Below are 21007 nucleotides of genomic sequence, written 5' to 3' on the forward strand. Positions count from 1 at the left end.
GGCACAGAAAAGGGTGAGGCTGGAGCCACTCTGGCCCCTCCCACCTGAGCCCCCTCCTCCGAGCACTGGCTCAGACTGGCTCCGATTGGGGCCAGAGCAGAGCAGGAGCCCACCTTGCTGGCAGGTGTGGTGCCACGCTCCCAGCAGAGCCCCTGCCCCCTCTGACCACCCCTGTGCTCCACAGCTTCTCTCCGAGAGCCAAGGCCACATGGCTCACCTGCTGAACTCGGTCAGTGATATCCTGGACGCCCTGCACAGGGACCGGGGGCTGGGCCGGCCCCGAGTCAAGGCTGACCTGCAGAGGGCACCTGCCAGGGGATCGCGGCCCCGTGGCTGCGCCAACGGTGAGTGGGGTGGGGTCGCCTTCCTCGGGTGACCTGGTGCCCAGCTTCATTCCTCCATCATCCCCCACCCCCACCCCGCTGGCACGGAAACACTGCGGCTGTTTGCAAAGGACTTCCTGCTGCCAAGCAGCCCTGGGAGCCCTACCTGCATCCTGCTCTGAGCCCTCTCCCAGCCCAATGAGGCAGGGCTCCCACCCAGGGAGCAGCAGAGCCAAGGTCTGACCCCAAGGCCTAGGCTCTTGAGCCCAAGTGACATTGCCGGGTGGACAGAGAAGTCAGAGAGACTCAGGGATGGGGGTGGAGGGGGCACAGGCCCGCCTCCCTGACGGCCTTCCCTGTCGCAGGCTCTCGGCCACGGGACTGTCTGGACGTCCTCCTGAGCGGACAGCAGGAGGACGGCATTTACTCCGTCTTCCCCACACATGACCCCACTGGCTTCCAGGTCTACTGTGACATGCGCACAGATGGCGGCGGCTGGACGGTGAGTTTCCCGGCTCCCTCTCTGCCCTGCAGACCGTCAGGGCAGGTCCCTGGGGTGACCCAGGCCATGAGCGCCAGGTGCTCTGAGTAGCCTCTCACCAGCCCCCCACCTGGTGCCCTCCAGCCCCCACAAACCAGCCTATAATGTCACCAAAGAACTCCACACCCCCAGAAACCTGCATGGGGCAAATGGAGGTGGTGAGCTGACCCTTGGGGCCCACTCAGGAGCAGACATTGGACCTGTGGCCTGTCCACGGAGACACCTCGTGCCCTGAGCACGAGCCCTGTCAGAACAGCGGTTCCCCGGAGTGTTGGGCGAGGCGAGTTGAAACGAGGCCCCAGGAACCTGTTGCAGATGTGAGTTCAGGGCCGATGGCTGTGACTGCTGTTATCCAGTGTACGGTGCTTGTGTAGGAGATAAAGAGGGGCAGGCCGGCTGCTGGGAGCAAAGGCCCTGACGGACTTCCTTGCGCCTCTGGTTCCGGCCTGGGTGGGAAGTGGGAGCAACGAAAGGTTCGAGCTGCCAGTAGCAAGGCAGGGATGGGACTGCAATTGAGCCCCTCTGCCAGAGAGGTGGAGAGCATGGTGGGTACACCACGGGGGCTGGAGGGGTAAGAGGGCGCCACCATCCACAGACAGACCTGCATGTGGCTCTCAGTCCTGCTATGGGATCTTCGGTGAGTTCCTCAAGTTCTCTGAGCCTCAGTCTCCTTGGCTGGGAAATGGGGATGCCCACCTGCATCTCTTAGAGGTCTTCACAAAAAGCAAAGAAAGTGGCTGGTTTAAGCAGAAAAGGAATATAGTGGAGGGAGGCCTGAGAAAATAGCTCAGGGCCACGCGGCCAGGAACAGAGCCCCCCAGACCAGGCCAGGGGTTGCCTACTGAGACCCCCACTGCCCCAGGGGTGCGGGAGTGAGGTGGGCAGGCAGGGGGCAAGGTGAGTACAGTTGGAGCAGAGCCTGTCATTAGACGCCTGTGTAAAGCAGCTGAGACTCCCCACAGACCCAGAGACAGACATACCTCTAAACCTCTCTTCAAGCTCCAGAGGAGAGCTTTTAAATGTACTGGATCTGCCTCTGGGAGCTAAAAGCTCTTTTGTTTTCCAAACTCAGAACATCTGAGTTATGGTGTTTGCCTCTGGGACCCCCTCAGTGAGCACACCAGCGCCAGTGTACCAGCCAGAGCCCCAAAATCAGAGTTAACGGTTAGGACAGGCTTAATGAAAGACCGAGACGAGGGCCTGAGCCGTGTGTCTTCCACTTCGATGAGCTTGAAGTCCATCTCCCGGGAAGTCAATCAGGATTTCGGGGGAGGCGTAATTCTTGGGTCCCAGGCTTCCGGGGTGATTAGAGGGGGCCGATGAGCGAGGCAGCCCGCTCAGCCCTCCCACCCAGACACCTGGATCGGGGCCCTGGAAGAAAGGCCCGTTTGAGCTGAGAAGTGCTTGTACCACCAATAAACGTTAATATCCATTTGGGCTTCCGTCAAAAGCAATCTTTTCCCAGATACCTCTGGGCATGTTTCAGGATCACCTCCTTGCCACACAGAATCTCTCAGAAACTCAATTTTTGTTTAGAAGGGAGCTGGCCGCCGCCTCTCTGGACGCCAATAGCATCCATCCTCATTAGGTTCCATGTCCAGACCTTCTCGAGCCTCAACACTGGATGGCTCTCCCTGGCGGACAGGGCGCCGGGGCTGGACACTCCACCCAGAGCCTGCTTCCCCCACAGACTGGACCGGGCGAGTACGGGGCTCAGCAGCCCTGCCCACCTGAGGGGCACTTTATAGTTGATATACCACTGCCTGCCTGGCACAGCGCCAGCACCCCTCCAACCCCTGGACGCTGGCAGAAGGGCAAGAGATTTGTGCAAGGGCACCCAGCAAAGGAGCAGCCGGCCCAGGGCCCAGCCTCCCCCATGTCTGTGGAACTGACTGTCACGCGACGGCACTCACGGATCCATGCACTGAACTACTGAGCGCCTACCCCTGGCCAGGGTATTCAGCAGCGAGCTCCTGGAGCTGGGCTTGTGTGAGGGCTTCAGGGCTGCGGGGAACGGGGGAGCCCAGAGGAGAGCCTCTGAGAGCGCCTGGGGCGGCCAAGAGAGCCTTCTGGATGGGAGGTCCAAGCGCTGGGGGAGGAGGCAAAGGGCACACACCTGCAGAGGTCCGCAGGGAGATGGTGGGGCTTGTTCTGGGGCCGTGGTGGCTCCATTCTGCCTGTGTATGGAGCTCCACGGCCCTACGACAAGGCGGGGGAGGCAGGCAGGGGCTGGGTTGCTTGGGTTGTGAGGGCACATGAGGAGTTGGGCTTTCTCCTAAGGGCACAGGGGTCTCAAGGCCCTTGGGGTTTCCCCAGGGAGGGCGTGACCCGGAGACATGGGGCTGAGGGCCATGGTGGGTGTGGGGGACAGTTAGGGAAACGTGAAGTCCATGGGTCCTGAATTCTTACTGCAGTGGGAATGAGGCCACGTGTGTCTCCTTGGGGAAGGGAGGCCACGGTGGCAGGTGGACACACACCTCAAGGTGGCCTTTCCGCTGAGGTGGCTGCTGGCCCTGGCTGAGCCCACGCCTCCTCTCCATGCTCACCAAAGGCCACAGTGGCCCCGGTCACGCTGACTGTCAAGGCCACTTCTGAGTGAACCTGACGCACGCACCCACCCAGACCCCTACCCCAGAAAAGCAGGGGGAAGGCAGGAAGGGAGGCTGCACCCTGCTCACCTGTGACCTGGGCAAGGACCTTCCTCGCTGGGCCCAGCTTAGTCGTCGTGTCCTTTGCGAGGCTCCCTGACCGCCGGGCCTCCCCTCCTGCTCCTTTGCAGCCATCACAGGTGGAGCTAAGCATCACCTGTCCACGTGTTTCCTGTCTGCCCGGCCAGGAGCGGCTCCAGGAGCAGCCGCTCATCCCCGGTGATGCTGAGGGTCTGGCTCCACCTGGTGCTTGCACACCGTCGCACTCCCTACACTCTTGCCGCACAAGTGACTATTGGCGTCTTTCAGCCGTGTAACTTCACCTCTCTCAGCCTCACTTTTCTCATCTGTTAAGTGGGGATAAAATAGAGGCCAAGTTTCCTCATTTGGAAGGTGATGCGTGGGATGTTTCCAGCTCACCTCCCCCACCCTGTCAGACTGGAAAGGTCACATCCCATCTTGGGGCGCGCCCTCCCTCCTCTGGCCAGCAGGGCAGCCCCCCATCTTGCTCAGCCTCCTTGCAGGGCCTGGGAGCCCGGTGGCCACGCCCAGGGCCCTGTGAGGGTTTTCAGTGGTCAGGAGGGGGCTGCCTGTCTGTCCTGACTGCCCCCACCAAGATCTGCCCCTAGGGGCGCTGTCACCCAGGCCTTGATTGCCAAACCCTGGTCTTTGCATAATTATCAGCTGGGGTCTCAGAAATCGGCTCCAGCGCAGGCTCTCCCACTGCAGGGACCTGCAATAGAATCGGCTCTGCTCTGACCCTCCACTCAGATCCACAGCGCAGCCAACTGCCCCCGACGCCATGAGCCGAGTGGCTGCGACCACCACGCTCTGCCAGGTGTTTGACTGTCCTGCGGGGTCAGTGGCTCAACTTTGACTCTAATCGCTCAGCTGAGAGAGTAACCCTCCCGTCCCCACCGTGCCCCAGCCCCCTGCCTGAGCTCCCCAGGCGGGGAGGAAAATCCTTCCCTCACTGGGAAACATCAAAGGAGCCCCCAGGAGCAGAGTCCAGCGGAGGCAGTGGCAGTGGGATTAGGCTCAGGCAGAAATGAGATGCTCCCCTGCTCTCAGGTGCACCCCCAGCCGGGGATCCCGCACTGTGGACTTGGAGTCCACCAGAGCAGTGGTGGCAGCAGGACGTGCTGTGGCATCAGTGGGCCACCGTGTCCCCAAGCTGCTGCCTGGCTTGACCCTGGCTCCTGCTGCTCTGGGGAGTCTGTGGCAGTTACAACATCCCCACTTTCCTGTGACTGATCTGCGCCCAGAAAGCCTGCCTTCGTCCAGAGCCATTTGGATATTTCAAACTTTTAAGGTAGCTGGGGTAGCGAACGTGAGGCTCAGCTGGTGCCTCAGCACTTGATAAATGGCAGCTCTGAGTGGTGTGTGCCAGGCACGACTGCCAAGCTGGGGAAGTGTGGCGGGGTGCCAGGCCCGGGGGTACCATTTTCAGTCAAAAACAAGGTGGGCGCCCACTTCCTCCTGGGCTTGGCAGCTGCTTCTGAAGTGGAGGGAGGTGATATTAGTCAGACCTACTGTGTGCCGCCTGGTTTTCTCTTACTTCCTTGCATCTTTGCTGCGACCCTGCAGGTTAACAAAGGAGTAGCTGATGGGCCTTTTTATGGAGAGGAAAACTGAGGCTTGGAAGGGTCCGAGACCCATCCAAGGTCACACGGCCTGTGAAAGGCAGAGCCAGGGCTTGAACTCAGCTTGGCCTTTTCTGGAACCTGTGCTCTTGCTGGCAAGACCAGGTTCCCTCTGGGGCTGCTGCCCAGAGGTGTCCAGACAGGTTTTAAGGAGCAACTGCCTCCCAGGAAAGCAGGCAGAGCCTCCCGAGGGGCCGCCTTTGAAGGGCTGCATCCGCTCACACATTCAAGTTCTTTGTTCTCTAGAAACAAGAGTCTGCCTCTGCCACAGTGCTCCCCCCACCCACAATCAGAGGCTGGTGGCTGCCACAGCGACACAGCTAACACCAGCCTGCGGGTCACTGGTCTCCACAGTGGCTTCATCAGAGTCCGGGAAAAATCCCAGATGGTGCTTCCTGAGGACTCTTCTTAGACGGCAGAGACACCCTCTCTGCATCTCATAGGGTTTGGACCCACCCAGTCCCCAAATCTTGGGCCTCAGCAACTCTGATCACCTGCCAAGACCCCCCTCAATCAACAGTTCAGCTGAGCACCTCCTCCAGGAGGCCCTCCTGGACCACCTTCCCAAACCCAGTGATGGCTCATCCTCCTCTGAGCTCCCAGCAAATGTAACAACAATCCTTACCATTAAGGAATTCTGTGTGTCAACGAGCACATGTAGCTCTCACCGAATCCTTGGGAGCCGGGGCTGTTATACTCCTCATTTTACAGATGAGGAAACGTAGGCAGAAAGATCGAAGGAATGTGCTTCGTTGGGAGCTGCTCTGCCCTGCGACTGCTGGCTTGTGCGTCCATGTTTTCTGGGGCTGTGAGCTTTCTGAGAGCCAGAGTCACTGCTGCGAGCCCCGGGGCACCACATGGGGCCTAGGGCAGCAGCCCTTTCATTTTGCAGAAGACAGATGCCAAGACTTAAATGGTCACACAGCCCATTGGCTGCCATCGAATAGCACTTGGGTGTCCTGGGTGCCAGCCCAGGACACTTCTTGGGGCTGGACTGGCTCAACTATGGTGAGAGCCAGGTGGGCTCATGGGCTGGAGGAGCAACGTCCACCCCCCTCAGCCACAGGGCACTGCTCAGTCTGTATTTGTGCACTGGCAGCTCCCCCTCTTCTGGCCCCAGCACCCCAGTCTAGAGGCAGCCCACTCTGCAGAGGTCACCCCTTAGACTAAGGTCACATCTTAGTCTTCTCATCTGTTAATTGGGAGCATGAAGCCCTCCCTCCGGGCCGTGGTGGCCTCAAGGGCTGTGGCTGTCCTTGAAGGCACTGGCCGGTGCTGGGGTGACCACCGAGCCAGGCTCTGGCGCTCAGGACGCTAACTCTGTACTCTTGGCACCATAGCAAAGAAGGAGCAGGTCGGATGGGGCCTGTGTGAGGAAGGGGCCCTCGTGGGAACCGGACTTCTGGAGCGCGAGACAGACCCCTGGGGCCCGTCTGACAAACGGGACAACAACTACTCTACCTCCCGCCGTCCACCCGACTGCGGTCCTCTTTCCTTTGAAACGGCCCAGCGCCATCTGCAGAAGCATGTGGGCCCTGGCTCCGCTGGCACATCCGCCCTCAGCGGTACTTGGAAGACGCACCGGGCAGCTGGCTTTTCAGAATCTGCACCAAGGAAACGAGCTCTGTCTGTCTTCCCACTCATGGCAGCTGCCCAGGAGGCCAGGGTGGCCAGTGTTTCTCCATCAATCTTTGCAGCCGGAACCCAACGGAGATGCCCCAGGAGCTGGACCAATGAATATTTTAGCCTCAGAATTAATAAGTAATTATTTTCTCTACCTTCCCCCCACTTTTTGCCTGAGAGGGATTCATGTTCTGTGCATGGGCAGAGGAAGAGAAGTGGACACATCGATCCTTCCCTCACGTCCCTCTCCGTAGCTGCCTGGCTGGCCGGTCCTTGCTCTGTATTCAAGGCCTCCGGCATGGTGATGTCCTGCCATCCAGCGTCCCTGAAGTCCAGCCGGTTTCCAGAAACCTGAGGCCACAGATGCAGTTTGCCCTGGAGCTTTGGAGTGAGAGAAAAGCTCCCCGCACACCTGGAACCTGGGAGGGCCAGCAGACGACCTGCGGCCGCCCGGCGAGAGCACGCCTCCAAGTAGCCTGCAGCTTACACGTTGTAATCAGCTTCAGGGTGAGGCTGGGTCCCGAGTCTGAGACCCTAGCTGTGCACTCGGTCACTCGGTGTGAGAAGCAAGGGATAAGGACAGCCCGTGGCCGTGGCCGTGGCCGTGGTCGGCAGCATCAGCACCAGCCCTCACACTGCAGGGCGTGATCCGCAGGCAGGAGGAGAAATCAATGTACTGGGCTGTGATCAGCATTCGTTTTTAAGTTGAAGAGAGTGGAACGGAACAGAAGAGGATAGAAAATACTAGCGCTCATCCGTCTCAGCGACAGGTGTCATGTCAGGGCCTTCTGTTTCAGATAGAAACACCTGTGAGTGTGTGTCACCTCGTAAGTGGCACTTTCCTGAGTCAACGCGTCTACAGCCGCTTCTGCAAAGCCACTTTATGGAGGTATCTCGGCCCCTTGAAGATGGGTCGAAATTCATCACCACTCAGGGTAAAGGGCCCACATTGGTAAACAACTGCTGTGGTTTCTAAGTTGGTGTCACCTCAAACCACTTGGTCGGGAACCTGACTGAAGTGTCCTTTTGCAAGTGGAGGAGAAAGGTCGGGAGGCCCCGTGGCCCCAGACACACACTCACCCCCACTGATCTATACCCAGCTGCTCGGGAGGGCACAGGCCTGTGACGGGCACCCAGCCCGGGAGGGCAGTAGGAAAGAGGGGCTGAGGACAGTGGGCTCAGAGGTCAGCTCGTGGCACGAGAAGCCCAGCAAGGAGGCAGGAGGTGCAGCCCAGGCAGCGGATGCCCTGGTCTGTGGCAAAGGCTGGCAGATGCAGGTGTGGACGTGGGTGGTAGGACGGTGGCCTCCAGGTGCCCAGCCTGGCCTTCGGCTGAGGGCATGAGGTGTGGGTCAGACCGCCCACTCTGCTGCCCACGACTGCCTGACCCCTGGCTGGTGTGCAGGCTTCTGGCTGCGGTAATGAGGAGGGGCCCAGGGGGCACAGAACCCGGGCCTGGGGGGCGGGCGTGAGGAGGGCTCTGAGCAGCTGCTGTTCTTGCCGCTCTGCCTGCCTGTCCCCACGTCTGGGCTTCACGCCCCGCCTGTGCCTAGAAGCCTGGCACCCGCACATTCTACTTCCTGTGCTACTAATAGGACAAACAATAATGATGACAATCATAATACCAGCCGCCATGCCATTGACTCCTTGCTGAGGTCCTGGGAGGCAGGCTTCTCAGTAGGTGAGGAAAGTGAGGCCCAGAGGGGCAGGGTCTTTCCCAGGCCACATGACGGGCACATGTGGGGCCTGCACGCTGTCCTTCCTCCTGGGCCACCCTGGAGCCCCTCCCCTCAGATCAGTCCTGCTTCCTGCCGAGGGTGGGCCCCCTGAGCCCAGGCCTCACCCCTGTTCCTCTGCCCAAAGGGCCCTGATAGAGGACCCTGACTCAGTTTCCCCAGCTGGCACCTGGCACAGAGGTGCTCATGGAGCATTTGAATGAATGCAAGGAGCCTGGGCAGGCCTCTGGGACAGCTCAGGGAGGAGAGGTGCAGGACCCAGGTCTGGAAGAAGAGGTGGTGCAGCCGGGCAGGGCAGGGAGGAGAGGAGACCAGTGGCCGGGCCTGCGTCTAGATGCCACCTCCAGTTGGCATTTACTGAGCGCTGACTGTGTGCTGGGCCCTGAGCCTCTTCTCGGTGGATGGCGACAGCCTGTGGAGCAGGCGCTGTTACGACCTCCATTCTACAGAGGAGAAAACTGAAGCTCAGGGGGGTGGACTAACTCAGGCGCTCTGGAGCCCGGGTCCTAAGCGCTGCCCACCCCACCCCCTTCCCCGGCTCCCTCCCTCCAGCAGAAACAGGCTGCCTTCTCCGGGGAGAGCGGGAGGCCTGAGCTTCTGCCGGGATTAGGCCTTTCCGCAGGCGTGCTCAGGGTCACAATGGGACTGCCATCGATACCTCTCACACCACTCAGATCTTATGAGCCTGATCGAATTTCCTTGGGCCCTTCTGATGACTCTCACATTTCAGGGCTGGCCCAGGTTTCAGGTCGTGGAGCAAGAAAAAGGGGGTGTCACCTCCCTCCCACTGCCTGAGGCAGAGCTGCCCAAACACTGGGACCAACCGGTCCCCAGGGACAGACGCGGAGCACCGAGGGGCAGACCCATACCCGCGCAGTTCCAGGCGACTGAAATCAGGCTGCTTAGTAATGAAACTGGCAGCTCGCTGGTGTCGCAGCCAAACTTCTAACACCTCGGATGGACACGGGTCGGCAGTGAGGGGTGCTGCCTGGGCGAATGAGGAGGAAAAGCCTGTTAAACAGAAAGAGGTGGAAGTGGGGGCACACGGAAACAGGACCGTCAGCGGATCTTGTGAATACTCAGGGCCGCTTGGTCTGGACCAGCGCGTGGTACTTATTTCAAAGCAATTTAACCGATGGGACTCCCGACTCCCAAACCAGGAATGTTATTAAATGAGGAACAGAGTCCGCTCTGCCGCTCATTGGCACCCGGGTCACACCCCAGCCGGTTGCGGACTCCCCAACCTCCCCTGAGAGGTGCTGGGGCTCTGCTTTCCCAAGCCCCCACTGATCCTCTGCCGGGGCTTTTATATGGGGGGGGGGGTGACTGGTGGAGGCAGTTTGAGAGGGAGCTTTGGAGACAAAGCGCACGCGTGTGTGTACGTGTGTGTGGTCTTGGTTTTTAAAAACTTGAAAATGGGTTTTTGGTTTTGTTTTGACCTTGGAAAGATATCAGGACCCTTACCCACCCCTTGTATTTGACTAGTGGGGAAACTGAGGACCAAGCAGGGATGGGACCAGTCCAGGGTCCCACTGCCAGGCAGAGGTGGGCCTGGAAGCTGGGTTTCCTCCACCTGCCCCAGTGACTATGAGTCCTTCTTGAGGGGATGTACTGGGGGTGTGGGGGCATTTGGTCAGTCCCACCTCAGCTGCTGAGGGAAAGGGGAGGCCAGTGGGCAGGGGAGGGGTGCACAGGGGGACCAGCGTGGGGGCTGGAGACCTGGGGTGCTTGGCGCCAGCTCTCCATCCTCATCTCCCTTCGCAGGTGTTTCAGCGCAGGGAGGACGGCTCCGTGAACTTCTTCCGAGGCTGGGAGGCCTACCGGGACGGCTTCGGCAAGCTCACGGGGGAGCACTGGTTAGGTGAGAGGCCCTGCCGCCCGCAGGGGTGGCCTGCTCTCCCCCTGTGCACCCCAGACGGGGCGCTGGGGGAGAGGGCCCTTCCCAGATGGATGCATGTCTGTCTGTGTCTCCCATGCCCGAGTCAGCTCAGGTGCTGCATCAAAAGGGGATCAGTACATTCAGAGTGAATGAGGTCCAGGGGCAGGTAGATACAGGAAGCACAGCCATTGTGAGGGTCCCGTGGACACGTGGGCTTTTCCTGTCCAGGACGCCCTGGCACCTGGTCACTGTCCTGAGTCCAGGGAGCTGTGGGAGGTGCAGGGCTTAGTTCCATGTACCAGGAGGGCCAGGACAACCTCAAAACCACCCTGCCCGCAGAGGTCAGCGGTGCTGTGCTCGGGACACAGAGGCACCACTTCTCGGCGGTCCCAGCGCTGGCACAGTCCGTGCCTGGAGCACAGTGAGGGCTCAAAGAGCTCGGATCCATATTAGTGTTATTACTATTATTCACATACTGTTTCTCTTCAAATTCACTCAGTACTTTAAATTGTGAATGTCTTACATAATTTCATTCTAAAGAATAACATTCATGAAAACCGCAGATCTGAGGTTCTATGTGTTTGGGAGGAAGTTGTGGTTTGAGGTGAAATTTGGGATTTTTTTGAGAGAGAATTCACAGTTTAAAGTGCACAATTTGGTGATTGTTTAGCCTGTTCACAGAATTATGCCATCGTCGCCACTATCCAATTCCAGAACATTTTCTGCACCGCCAACTAGAAACCCTGTACCGCTATGAGCAGGCACCCCCATTTATATTTTAACATGTGCTAAACTAAACACACTGTGTTGGAAAGACACACTCCAGCATTTGAATGACCTTGCACGCCCCTCGGCGCACCTGTCCCACTTCAGCTTCCCTGGGCACGGATATCTGGGAGTGTCCCCCAGTGCGGTTGGGAGCAGCGGGCAGGAGGGAGAGGGGGTGCGAGCAAAGGTGTGACTTGTAGAGAGCACCAAGCCGAGGGCTGAGCGCCAAGGTCTGAGCGCCAAGGTCTGGGCTCCAGGTGGGGGTCGGGAGGGTCCCAGGTCTGAAAGGACTTTCGGTGGAGCCCTTGGGAGGAGGGGAGGCTTGGTCCTGGGCCAGGGGCTAGGTGTGTGCCCACTCCCCTGGGTGTGCAGAGGCAACTGGCTGGTGATTTAAGCTGTCATTTGCTTACTATCCATCTCCCTGACCTAGGACGCATGAGGGAAGGACCCTCTCTGCTCTGACCTCTGCTGCGTCCTTGGCACTGGCCGCAGGAGAGGCCAGACACCCGTGTGGACTTGACGACCCAGCCCCTGCTTACTGCCACCTCCTGTGTGTGCAGCCCGTTTTACATACTTCAGCCTGGGAAGCTAGTGCTGCTGTTGTCCTCCCCTTTTTATGGATGAGGAAACTGAGGCTCAGAAAGGGCGGTCACGTGGTGCAAGTGACACAAGTCACAGGCGTGCGTGCGTGCGTGTGTGTGTGTGTGTGTGTGTGTTGCAGTTGGGGAGCCTGGGGAGGATTCACGTGCTGGAGCCCCACCAAGCTTTGAACTGAGTGAATGAAAGCAGAGGCAGGATAGGGGTCGGGGGAGAGAAGCTTCTAGGTGGGACGACCCTTCTCCTGTGCCCCCATCCAGGTGGGTGTGTAAAGATAGGGAGAAGGCAGCTGGGTGGGGACCCTGTTCCCGCATCACCACCCACCCCCTTGGAGCAGCGTTGGAGCCTCCACCTCTCCAGGCATCTTAATTGAAATCTATCAGCAGCAATGGAAGGTTCGGGAGGAAATATTTAAGCAGAGCCTTGATTAGCTCCTGGCAGACACAGAGCCCTGAGTAGAATGTCAACTTGAGCCCAGCCCACTACTTCCCGGAGCTGTTCCCTCCCTCCGCTTTGCCACATTCCCCTGTCACCTTCTCATCAGTGTTTTGTCTTTTCCTATTGAGTTATGGGAGCTCTTTATATATTAAGGTTATTGATCTTTGTCAGATACACATGATACATATTTACTGCCAGTCTATCTTTCAGCTTTTTTTTTTTGGTAAAATTATTGCTTATTTACTAGAAATTTAAATTTTTTATGCAGTCAATTCTGCCAGCCTTTTCCTTCTTATCTTCTGGGTTCCAGGCCGTGTTTTCCCCTCCCAGTTTTATGAAAATGTCTCTTATTTTTTAATGCTTTTTTCCAGTGTTATGTGTTAGGTTCAGATCTTTAATCCATCTGGGAGTCCACTGGGTAACGATATGAGGTTTGGGGTCTAAGTGTCTTTTCTCTCCATTTTAATCTGCTGGCTCCTTCCTTCTCAAGCGCTGTGATTTGAACTGTGATGGATGATGGGGTGAGATCTCAGCTAACCAGCCGCGGGCCTGGGGAAGTGGGGGTCGTGAGTATCCTGGCAGATCAAGGGCTGGAGACGCACACAAAGCGAAGACGGAGGGAGAGAGAGGGAAGTAGGGAGGTGGCATTCATGGGAAGAAGGGTGAGCTGAATCCAAGGGGAACCAGAGGACCCCCAGCATCCCCGCCGCGCCCCTCCCTTGGCGCACACTGCCCAGGGGCCCCTCGTGGGCACGGGGACGGCCCATCAGGATCACAGGGAGACTTGGCCCAAAGGAATGCTGTGCTAATGGTGGGCCTTTGGGCATCAGCCATCATCCAGTGGTGGGGAAAGGAATCTTCCAGCATCCCCCCTGGGCTGGCCTCCCTCTTGCCCTTTTCCAGGATCAGATTGTTTGCCTAGGGCAAGAACTGAGTCAGAGCAAGGAGTTTGGGCAAATCTGCCTGGGTTCAAATCCCAGCTCTGCCACTTACCATCTGTAAGTTGGGCCAGTTACTTAACCTCCCTGTGCCTCATTTTCTCACTTATAAAATAGCGATAACAAGAGTGCCTGCCTCACTGGATCGTGACAGCAGCAGCAAACACCTGGGTAATATGTGCAGCGGGCGGGCACTGCTCTAAGAGCTGCACAGGGATTCTTGCATTAAATTGGACTCATTCGAATGACATGGGGTCCATTAACCCACGTGAGGCGCTCAGAGCAGTGCCTGGCATCTGTAAGCGCCATCCAGGGTGTTTGTCGTCACTGCTGCCCGCTGCCTGCCCTTCAGAGTTTGTGAAGCCCTCTGGCCCCTCTGTCATGCGGGGCGGCCTGTGGGGTCTCAGCTCCTGCTCCCCACATAAGAACGCAGGATACGGTGAGGCCAAAAAGGAACACCCATGGAGCCATAGATAGGGGAGTCACACCACTATAGTCTCGCTGGCGGCTGGTTTGGAGACACAGGAAGCAAGAGCCACACCACCCGTAACCTGCCGTCCATTTCTCTCTGCCAACCAACCTCACTCGCTAGCTGCAATCCGCTGTGCTAACTGCAATCCGCTCTTGCTAGCTCAGCCACCATCTTCTTGCTACCCCCCATTTCCCGCTAGCACAGCCACAGCAGTTACATTAGTGGCCAATGGCTCACTGGTTACAGCTGACGGCCAACTAGCCACAGCTGATGGCCATCCAATCACAGTTGATGGCCATTTACTACCTGAGCCAGCACCTTTCTATGTGAGGGCGAGAGCCTGGAAACTGCCCTCCTGGCTCTGTCCCCACACCCTCACATCAGCGCCCTGAGTCCCAATCCACAGGTGTGCAAGCTGGGCCCAGACAGGGCAGAGGCTTGCTCTGAAACTCCAGTTAGGGAGTGGAGACCCGGCAGGGAGACGAGAGCCGTATGCTCTCACAGCCTGATCCTGGGTGAGGAAGACGTGGGTGCAGGGACATGCTGGGCCTGGACCATGGGGCTGAGCCCCCCCACCTGGATGGGGAAGGGCTGAACATCAGTATGCACACGCTGACCCACCCGGTGGGGGAGGTGTGGGGGGAGCACAGGAAAGGCAGGCAGGAGGGAGAGACTGAAAGTCACTCAATGCTGATAACTTGGAAGGCGTTTAATTAAATGGCCTCTTCATCAAGAGGTAATCAGAACGGCAGGGAAGCACCTTGAGTGAGTGTGTGTGTGTGTGGGGGGGGGTATCAGGGGGAGAGGGAGGCCTGGCGTGAGACCCCAGGATGGGCACAGCAGAGCCGAGGAGAGGAGAGAGAAAGAGAGACGGAGGGAGAGAGGTGGGTTGGGTGTTGTGAGGGTGGCTGGGGCGTGAGGGGTCCAGAGCCAGGCCCTGGAGGCAGATACCACCTTCTGCCTCTCGCCCATTTATTGAGCACCTGTTGTGTACTGAGCCCCACCTCATATACTTGGGGTTGTTGTCCCTTTCTGTCACCAACCATATGAGCTTAGCTCTTACTTCTCCCTATTTCTGTCTGTGGGGTCACCTTCTAAGTCCCCCAACTTCTCCTGCATTCTCTCCCCCATCCAGGGCTCAAAAGGCTCCACGCGCTGACCACGCAGACGGCCTATGAGCTGCATGTGGACCTGGAGGACTTTGACAACGGCACGGCCTACGCCCACTACGCGAGCTTTGGCGTGGGCTTGTTCTCCGTGGACCCCGAAGAGGACGGGTACCCGCTCACGGTGGCCGATTACTCAGGCACTGCAGGTAGGGCTCCAGGCTGCAGCGGGAGGGAGGGGGGCAGCCCAGCAGTTTCCCCACCTGGGAGGGCAAAGGCCCTGCCAGGTCAAGAGCTCTGCCCTCGGGTTAGGATCAAGGCTTCTCCCTTCCCATGCAAGTCCCACCTGGTCCTCACCCCAGCAATGGAGTGTCCCCCAATTTTGCATATGAGCTAAGTGAACCCAGAGCCAGGAAAGGAGACACCTAGGGTTTGGGATGTCCTGAGCCTCTAAAGTGTGGTGGCTGAACCCCTCTGGGCTGGGCTTCTCTTCTTAGGCAGAGGCAAGAAAGCAAGGAAAGGGAGCATAGAACAAGCTTGGGAGAGGGAGAGAAACTGCCGAGACCCAGGGACAGCCCCCGGGTCCCGAGGTGGCACCGCGCGGGAGCATGCGAGCTGCACGGACACTATGGGTGTGTTGGGGCAGGTGTGTGTGCACCAGCATGTACACGTGGGGGGCACTGTGCACGTGCGCACACCCACGCGTAGCTGTGCTCACACGCCTGCGCCTGTGTCCCGAGTACACACCTGTGTGTGCGCGCCTGCGCAGGGGACTCCCTCCTGAAGCACAGCGGCATGAGGTTCACCACCAAGGACCGCGACAGCGACCACTCGGAGAACAACTGCGCCGCCTTCTACCGCGGCGCCTGGTGGTACCGCAACTGCCACACGTCCAACCTCAACGGGCAGTACCTGCGTGGCGCGCACGCCTCCTACGCCGACGGAATCGAGTGGTCCTCCTGGACCGGCTGGCAGTACTCGCTCAAGTTCTCCGAGATGAAGATCAGGCCGGTCCGTGAGGACCGCTAGACCGGCCCCGCCCACCCTCCGGCCTGCCCCACCCCCACCCTGTCTCCATCCCTCACCCCACCACGCTCCCGCTCGTTTGTCTGCCTGCCCGCACCTGGCTGACCCGCTCTTGCTCTTGCGTTGGGGAGGGCCAGGCCAAGCCTGACACTAAGCCCCCTGGGCAGGCGAAGTCACACCTCACCGTCACACTGTTTCCACCCCCCAATTTGCCTCTGACTGGGGGCGGGGCAGACTTGACCCAGAATTCTACCTGCCCAGTCTTTGGCTCCTAGGCCGGCTGCCTTCTGGCCAGGAGTCTGCCACGCACCCCCCGCGGCCTCTCCACTTTGCCAATCCAAACACCCAGCGTTATGGGGCACAGAGAAGGAGAGACAGCACCCCTGGAACCCTTCCAGCAAAGGGAATGTTCGCATCTTCCCGAGTCTGGTCTGAGACCAACCTCCTCGGGCCTCCCAATTCCCCTCCCTCGTTTCCATGGTGCGTGGAGATCCCACCTCTACCCTAAGACCCTAGTGAGCTGCTGGTGTGAAGGCTGCCGGGAGCCATGAGGTCCCACCACGTCCCCAGGCTAGGCTGTGGCTCAGCTGCCAGTGGGGAGTCATGCCCCAAGGTGGCCAAGGCTGGTTCCTAGAGTCCCCCACCCATTAAACCCCATGTTCCCGCAGTGCCCTTGGCTGTTGTGCCCAGCCTCCTGCTTTCCTGGGGCAGCCAGAGCCCCTCCCCACCCCATTCTCCTGCTTGCTGGTGCAGACCCTGCACCACCGGTCTGGGCCCAGCCAGTGAGGACTTCTTGATTTTCTGGGCAGTGGTGAGGCTGGTACCAGCCTCACCACCAATTTCCAGGCCCCCCAGGAGCAGACCTGGAGGGTGGAGGCTGGACCTGGAAGGGTTTGGCGGCTATTACCCCATCTGCTCAGAGACTGCCCCCTGCTGGTAATTATGGGTACTGCCACCTCTGGGGGGGGAGGGGGAGGGACGCCTTACTGGGCAAATACTGTTAACTGAGGCTACAGCCAGGCACTGAGACATTTTCTCACTGAATCCTCCCAATGCCCAATATACCATCGTTGCACCCCGCCCCCCCCAACAAGAACCACAGGTTCCCAAGATCAGCGACCAGGAAGGGCAGGGCTGGGACCCCTGACCTTAACCTCTTGCTGAACAAACTAGGGGCTGATGTATTTGCTGTCAGAACCAAGCGTAGGGCTGTTTTTCCAAGTTCCCACTTGAGGGGACCTGATTGGGTGGGGCGGTTTTGAGGGCCGAGAAGTCAGCCTGGGGAGCTGCCCAGAGGGGGCGCATCCCACCTCCTCACGCAGGACGCCCTCACAGAACACCTGGAGGCAGGTACATGGGGTGTGTGGGGCCCAGCTCTCCCCCACTCCCACTGGAGTTTGTGCTTCAATGACAATAAATCAGTTAGCCAGGGCAGCAGGAAAGGCCCAGAGTGCCACTGACTCACCCTGCAACCTGGCTGGGCCCCTTCCTGTCGCTCCACCTGGTTGTCGGCGGTCAGCAAAGGTTTGCTGGACATCTGCCGTGGGCCAGGGCCTGCCCTGGCTGCCGGACAAGACCAAGTCCCTGTCCTCTTGGCACTCAGCTCAAAGCAGAGATGGGCAAGACACAGGTGCTTACAGCCCAGTGTGACACAGGCAGCCCAGGTGCAGGCAAGCCTGGGGGCAGTGGGCGCAGGGACGTTAAGATGACCAGACAGGACTTGAAGGGGGGACCCTTGCTGACCTCCTTTCCCATCCTTTAGAAACCAAGAGAGCCAGCCCACCTGGGCCACTGGGACCCCCAGCCAAGGAACAGAGCCTGGGTGGGACCCTCACTCCTCATCCCGGGGAGTCCCCCTCTCCCCCACCAGTCCCAGGCTGGAGCTGGCTTCTGCTGCCAGCTCTGCAGTGCCAGCCGCTGTTTAGAAAGTGCCAAGCTCTTTCTGATGTGTCATCAAACAAACTCCTGGTGAGTGTGATGCTAATGGATTCACAGCTGTGTGTGTGTGTGTCAGGATGCCCCTGCCAGGGCTTGGCGGAGGAACAGACGTGCCACAGCCTGGGCCTGGCAGGCGGATGGCTGAGGGTGCTTTCAGGGGCCGATGGTCAGCGTCTGGCCGGCCTGGAGACACCCATTTCTTCCTGCTTGAGTGCATCAGCCCAGGCCTGGCACCACTAGAGGGACGTGGCTGAACCAAACACTGGCTGGAAGGGCACAAAGCCCCCCATGCTGGGGACACAAGGCCAGTGTGCCCCCCTGCCCAAAGGGCACCTCTTCAAAGGTGCTGAGCACAGGTGGCCCTGCACACCGACTCTGGGCCAGGAGGCTACAAGGCAGGCCCGGAGCCGGCCTCAAAAAGCCCACACAGTGCTGCCAGATGGCAGTGACCACAGGAAAAAGGGGTGCTGGGAGAACCAGGGGAGAGGGGCAGCTCCAATGAAACCTAAGGGATGACAGACATGTGCAAAGGTCACCTGGGACCATAGTCACTGCACCCGAACCCTGACCCATGGGCCCGATTTGATGGTTTGATGGTGGGGTGCCTGTGGCCCTGCCATCCATGTCACCTGTCCAAGCCCCTCCCCAGTTCCTTCCTCTTTTGATGAGAGGAGCCAGCAGGGGAGCTCAATACTGGTCTCTACTGGGATCGTAAGGTAGTGCGCTTAGCCCCCCCCCCCCCCCCCCCCACTTCTGAAAGGTCCTCTCCACAGCCCAAGTAGGTTCTGTGGAATCAACCAGGGGCCTCAGTCCTTGCCCCCCAAACTTTGGGTACATCTCTGAGTTAAACCAGAGGTTGGTCACCTGAGTTCCCCGAGTCCAGCGGACCAATGGACCTGGGTTTCCACCCTGATGGCCTCAGCTCAGTCAGCGGGAGATAAGGACAGAGCTGTGAGCAATGCTCAGATTGCATTGTCCCTCTGCAGCTGCATGTAAATAGGTTTTATGTTTATCTTGGGGCAGAAGCAATATCATCAGTGCCCGCCTCTTCCTGGTCCCCTCACCCCCACCCTTTCACCCACACAGGCCTCTGGCTGGCTTGGCTGGGGCTGGAACCCCAGAAGTCGGGAGCCCTGTCACCCAGGGTTTGGAGGATTAGTGAGGAGTGTCAACAGGAACTGCCCGCTGCCTCCACTATACAGGAGGCGAGGGAGGAAGGGGAGCGCCGTGTCTGCCGAGGGACATGCGAGAGGCCTGTGGTCAGCTGCAGTCTCTGTCCTGTCCATGTACGGAGCAACATGCTGGCAGAGGGACACTTCGGTGGATGTACTGAACCCAGAAAAAAGACCACTGGGCTTGGTCCAAATGGCCAGGGCCTCCCCAAGGCCTGTTTCTACAATGCTTGCAGCGAGAGGGCTGTCCCCAAACTGAGAGGGCCAAGCAGCTGGCAGGACTGTAAACAGAGAGGACGGAGGTTGGACCTGGGTGGGAGGGACGCCTCCTACGGTGCCTGATTGCACACAAGGCTGGGGGGTGTGGGGGTGTGCACGGGGCCGCTGAGGGCCAGCACAGCTTCCACGGACAAAGCACGGCGTGCGAGGGGCGCCAGTCTGGGCCGTGTGCACTTCATGTCGTGTGTGTGTGTCCCTGTCTCCAATAAAGTCTCATGGTGACCTGGCTCAGGCCTCCACCCAAACCCCGATTGGCACCCACACTGGAGCCACACCCAGGTGCCAGGACTGCCTCCGGCATGATTCCCCCAATTTCCCAGGTGGCGCTGGGCCCAAGGTCCTTTGGCAGAGCAGTGACCTCCCAAATGATCTGCGCCTGGGGGCTGGGCTTTGGGGGAATGAACCTGTGAATCACATCAGGGTCCCCGGGGACAAACTGTCCCTGTGGGTCCCTTAGGGCTGGGGGGGTCGAGCGTCTTTATGAACAATAGCCCTACTGGCTGTTTATAAAACCAATTTGAGGCTGAAGGGCAAAGCACTCCCCGGGCTCATTTAATGAAATCCAGTATTTATCGAGTCCCTGCGTCAAAGGCCCCACGTGGGGTCAGTGGGAAGTAGACATGTCCAGGCCTTGGGCTGACCGTGAACCCAGCATGTGTGGCAGACAGAGGCCCCGTCTGTCTGTCCCTAACCATGGCTGGAACACGTCTCCAGTGTCCTCTGCCGAGATGCATACAGGCCTGCCTGTACAGGGCTCACAGGGTCGCATGGGGATGGGACCCCCAGCCAGGCCACCAGAAGTGACTGATGTGATGATGGCCGCCTGCCTCTTGGGGCCATACCCGCCCCAGGGGGCAGCCTTGCCAGCCTGACTCAGCTGCTCCCTGCAGCCTCTACACCTTCCCCAAGGTGGTTCCCTGGGCTCAGCTCGCTGCTGCTCTGGCTCGGCTCCCGGGGCCAAAAGGGGAGACTCCGTGACCTGAGTCATAGGTTCTGAGAGCTGAGTATGTGCTTGCGATTCACCACACACAATGTGGAATACAGCACAAGAAGAGGGTCCCTGTGGCAGGAGGGGTTCAGGCAGCACCACCAGGAACTCTGAGGGAACAGCAGACCTAGGGAACCCAGGCCCAGGCCCAGGCCCAGGAGGACGGCATCGCCTGGGCCCTGGGACAGCGGCAGCCAGCCCGGGTGGGGACCACACCAGCCCACCCTGCTTTACTCAGTAGCTCACGACCCCCCAGGATGTGGACACTGCTGTTGTCCCCCATCGGGTGGAGAAATGGAGACTCAGAAAGTGATGGGATTTGCCCAAGGTCACAGATGGTTCATGGATGAGCAGGTGTGGATCCCACTTCTCGGGGCTCACGTGGGGCTAACGGGTAGGTGGAGGAGGGGGTTCTAGAGCCAAGCAGCGCCAGGTTGTGTCACCCCATCAGGTCCTGCCCTCATCCAGTCTCAGGTCCCACACTTGGAGAAGCAAGGACAGGCGGCTGGCCAGCTTGGACATCCTGGCATGACGCCCTGACCCTCCAGGATGGCTTCCCAGGGCACCTCACATTGGTGGCTTCCAGCCTGCACGAAAGCAGGCCCCCTGGCTGAGCTCTCCCAAAGCCACGGCCCTCCCCCCCGCTTACCCTGATGCCAGGAAAAGCCTCTGCGGCCAGAAGCTGACCATGAATGGATCCCACTGCTCTCTGCGACACAACTGCAGCTTAGACCCTGCCCAACTGTCACAGTTGTCACCACCCTCAGCTGCTCAAGAGTAGGGACTCATTCCCTGAAGGGACCGCAGCGGCTTTGAGGGGCCCAGGAAGTGGGCTCCAAAACAAGCTTTTGGGTCAGGTGTTCTGGGTGCACCTGGAAAACTCCTGAGCTGGG

At 59.2% G+C, this 21007-nt stretch overlaps 1 protein-coding gene across 3 annotated transcripts in view; it reads left to right on the forward strand.

Annotated features, from left to right (window-relative positions):
- Positions 1–19353, forward strand: part of FIBCD1 (fibrinogen C domain containing 1) — a 33080-nt gene extending 13727 nt beyond the window's left edge. For all 3 annotated transcript variants that reach the window (XM_074331188.2, XM_074331189.2, XM_019728863.3), the window contains 5 exons: positions 185–344; positions 689–825; positions 10278–10374; positions 14741–14920; positions 15481–19353. In XM_074331188.2, the coding sequence (XP_074187289.1) occupies positions 185–344; positions 689–825; positions 10278–10374; positions 14741–14920; positions 15481–15740 (834 nt within the window). In that variant the 3' untranslated portion in view covers positions 15741–19353. The remainder of the gene's footprint in view (positions 1–184; positions 345–688; positions 826–10277; positions 10375–14740; positions 14921–15480) is intronic.
- The last annotated feature ends 1654 nt before the right edge of the window (positions 19354–21007 follow it).

Source organism: Rhinolophus sinicus, chromosome 16 (genome assembly GCF_057876585.1).
Source record: "Rhinolophus sinicus isolate RSI-liver-muscle chromosome 16, RSI-T2T, whole genome shotgun sequence".
In the NCBI taxonomy this organism is placed as follows: domain Eukaryota; kingdom Metazoa; phylum Chordata; class Mammalia; order Chiroptera; family Rhinolophidae; genus Rhinolophus; species Rhinolophus sinicus.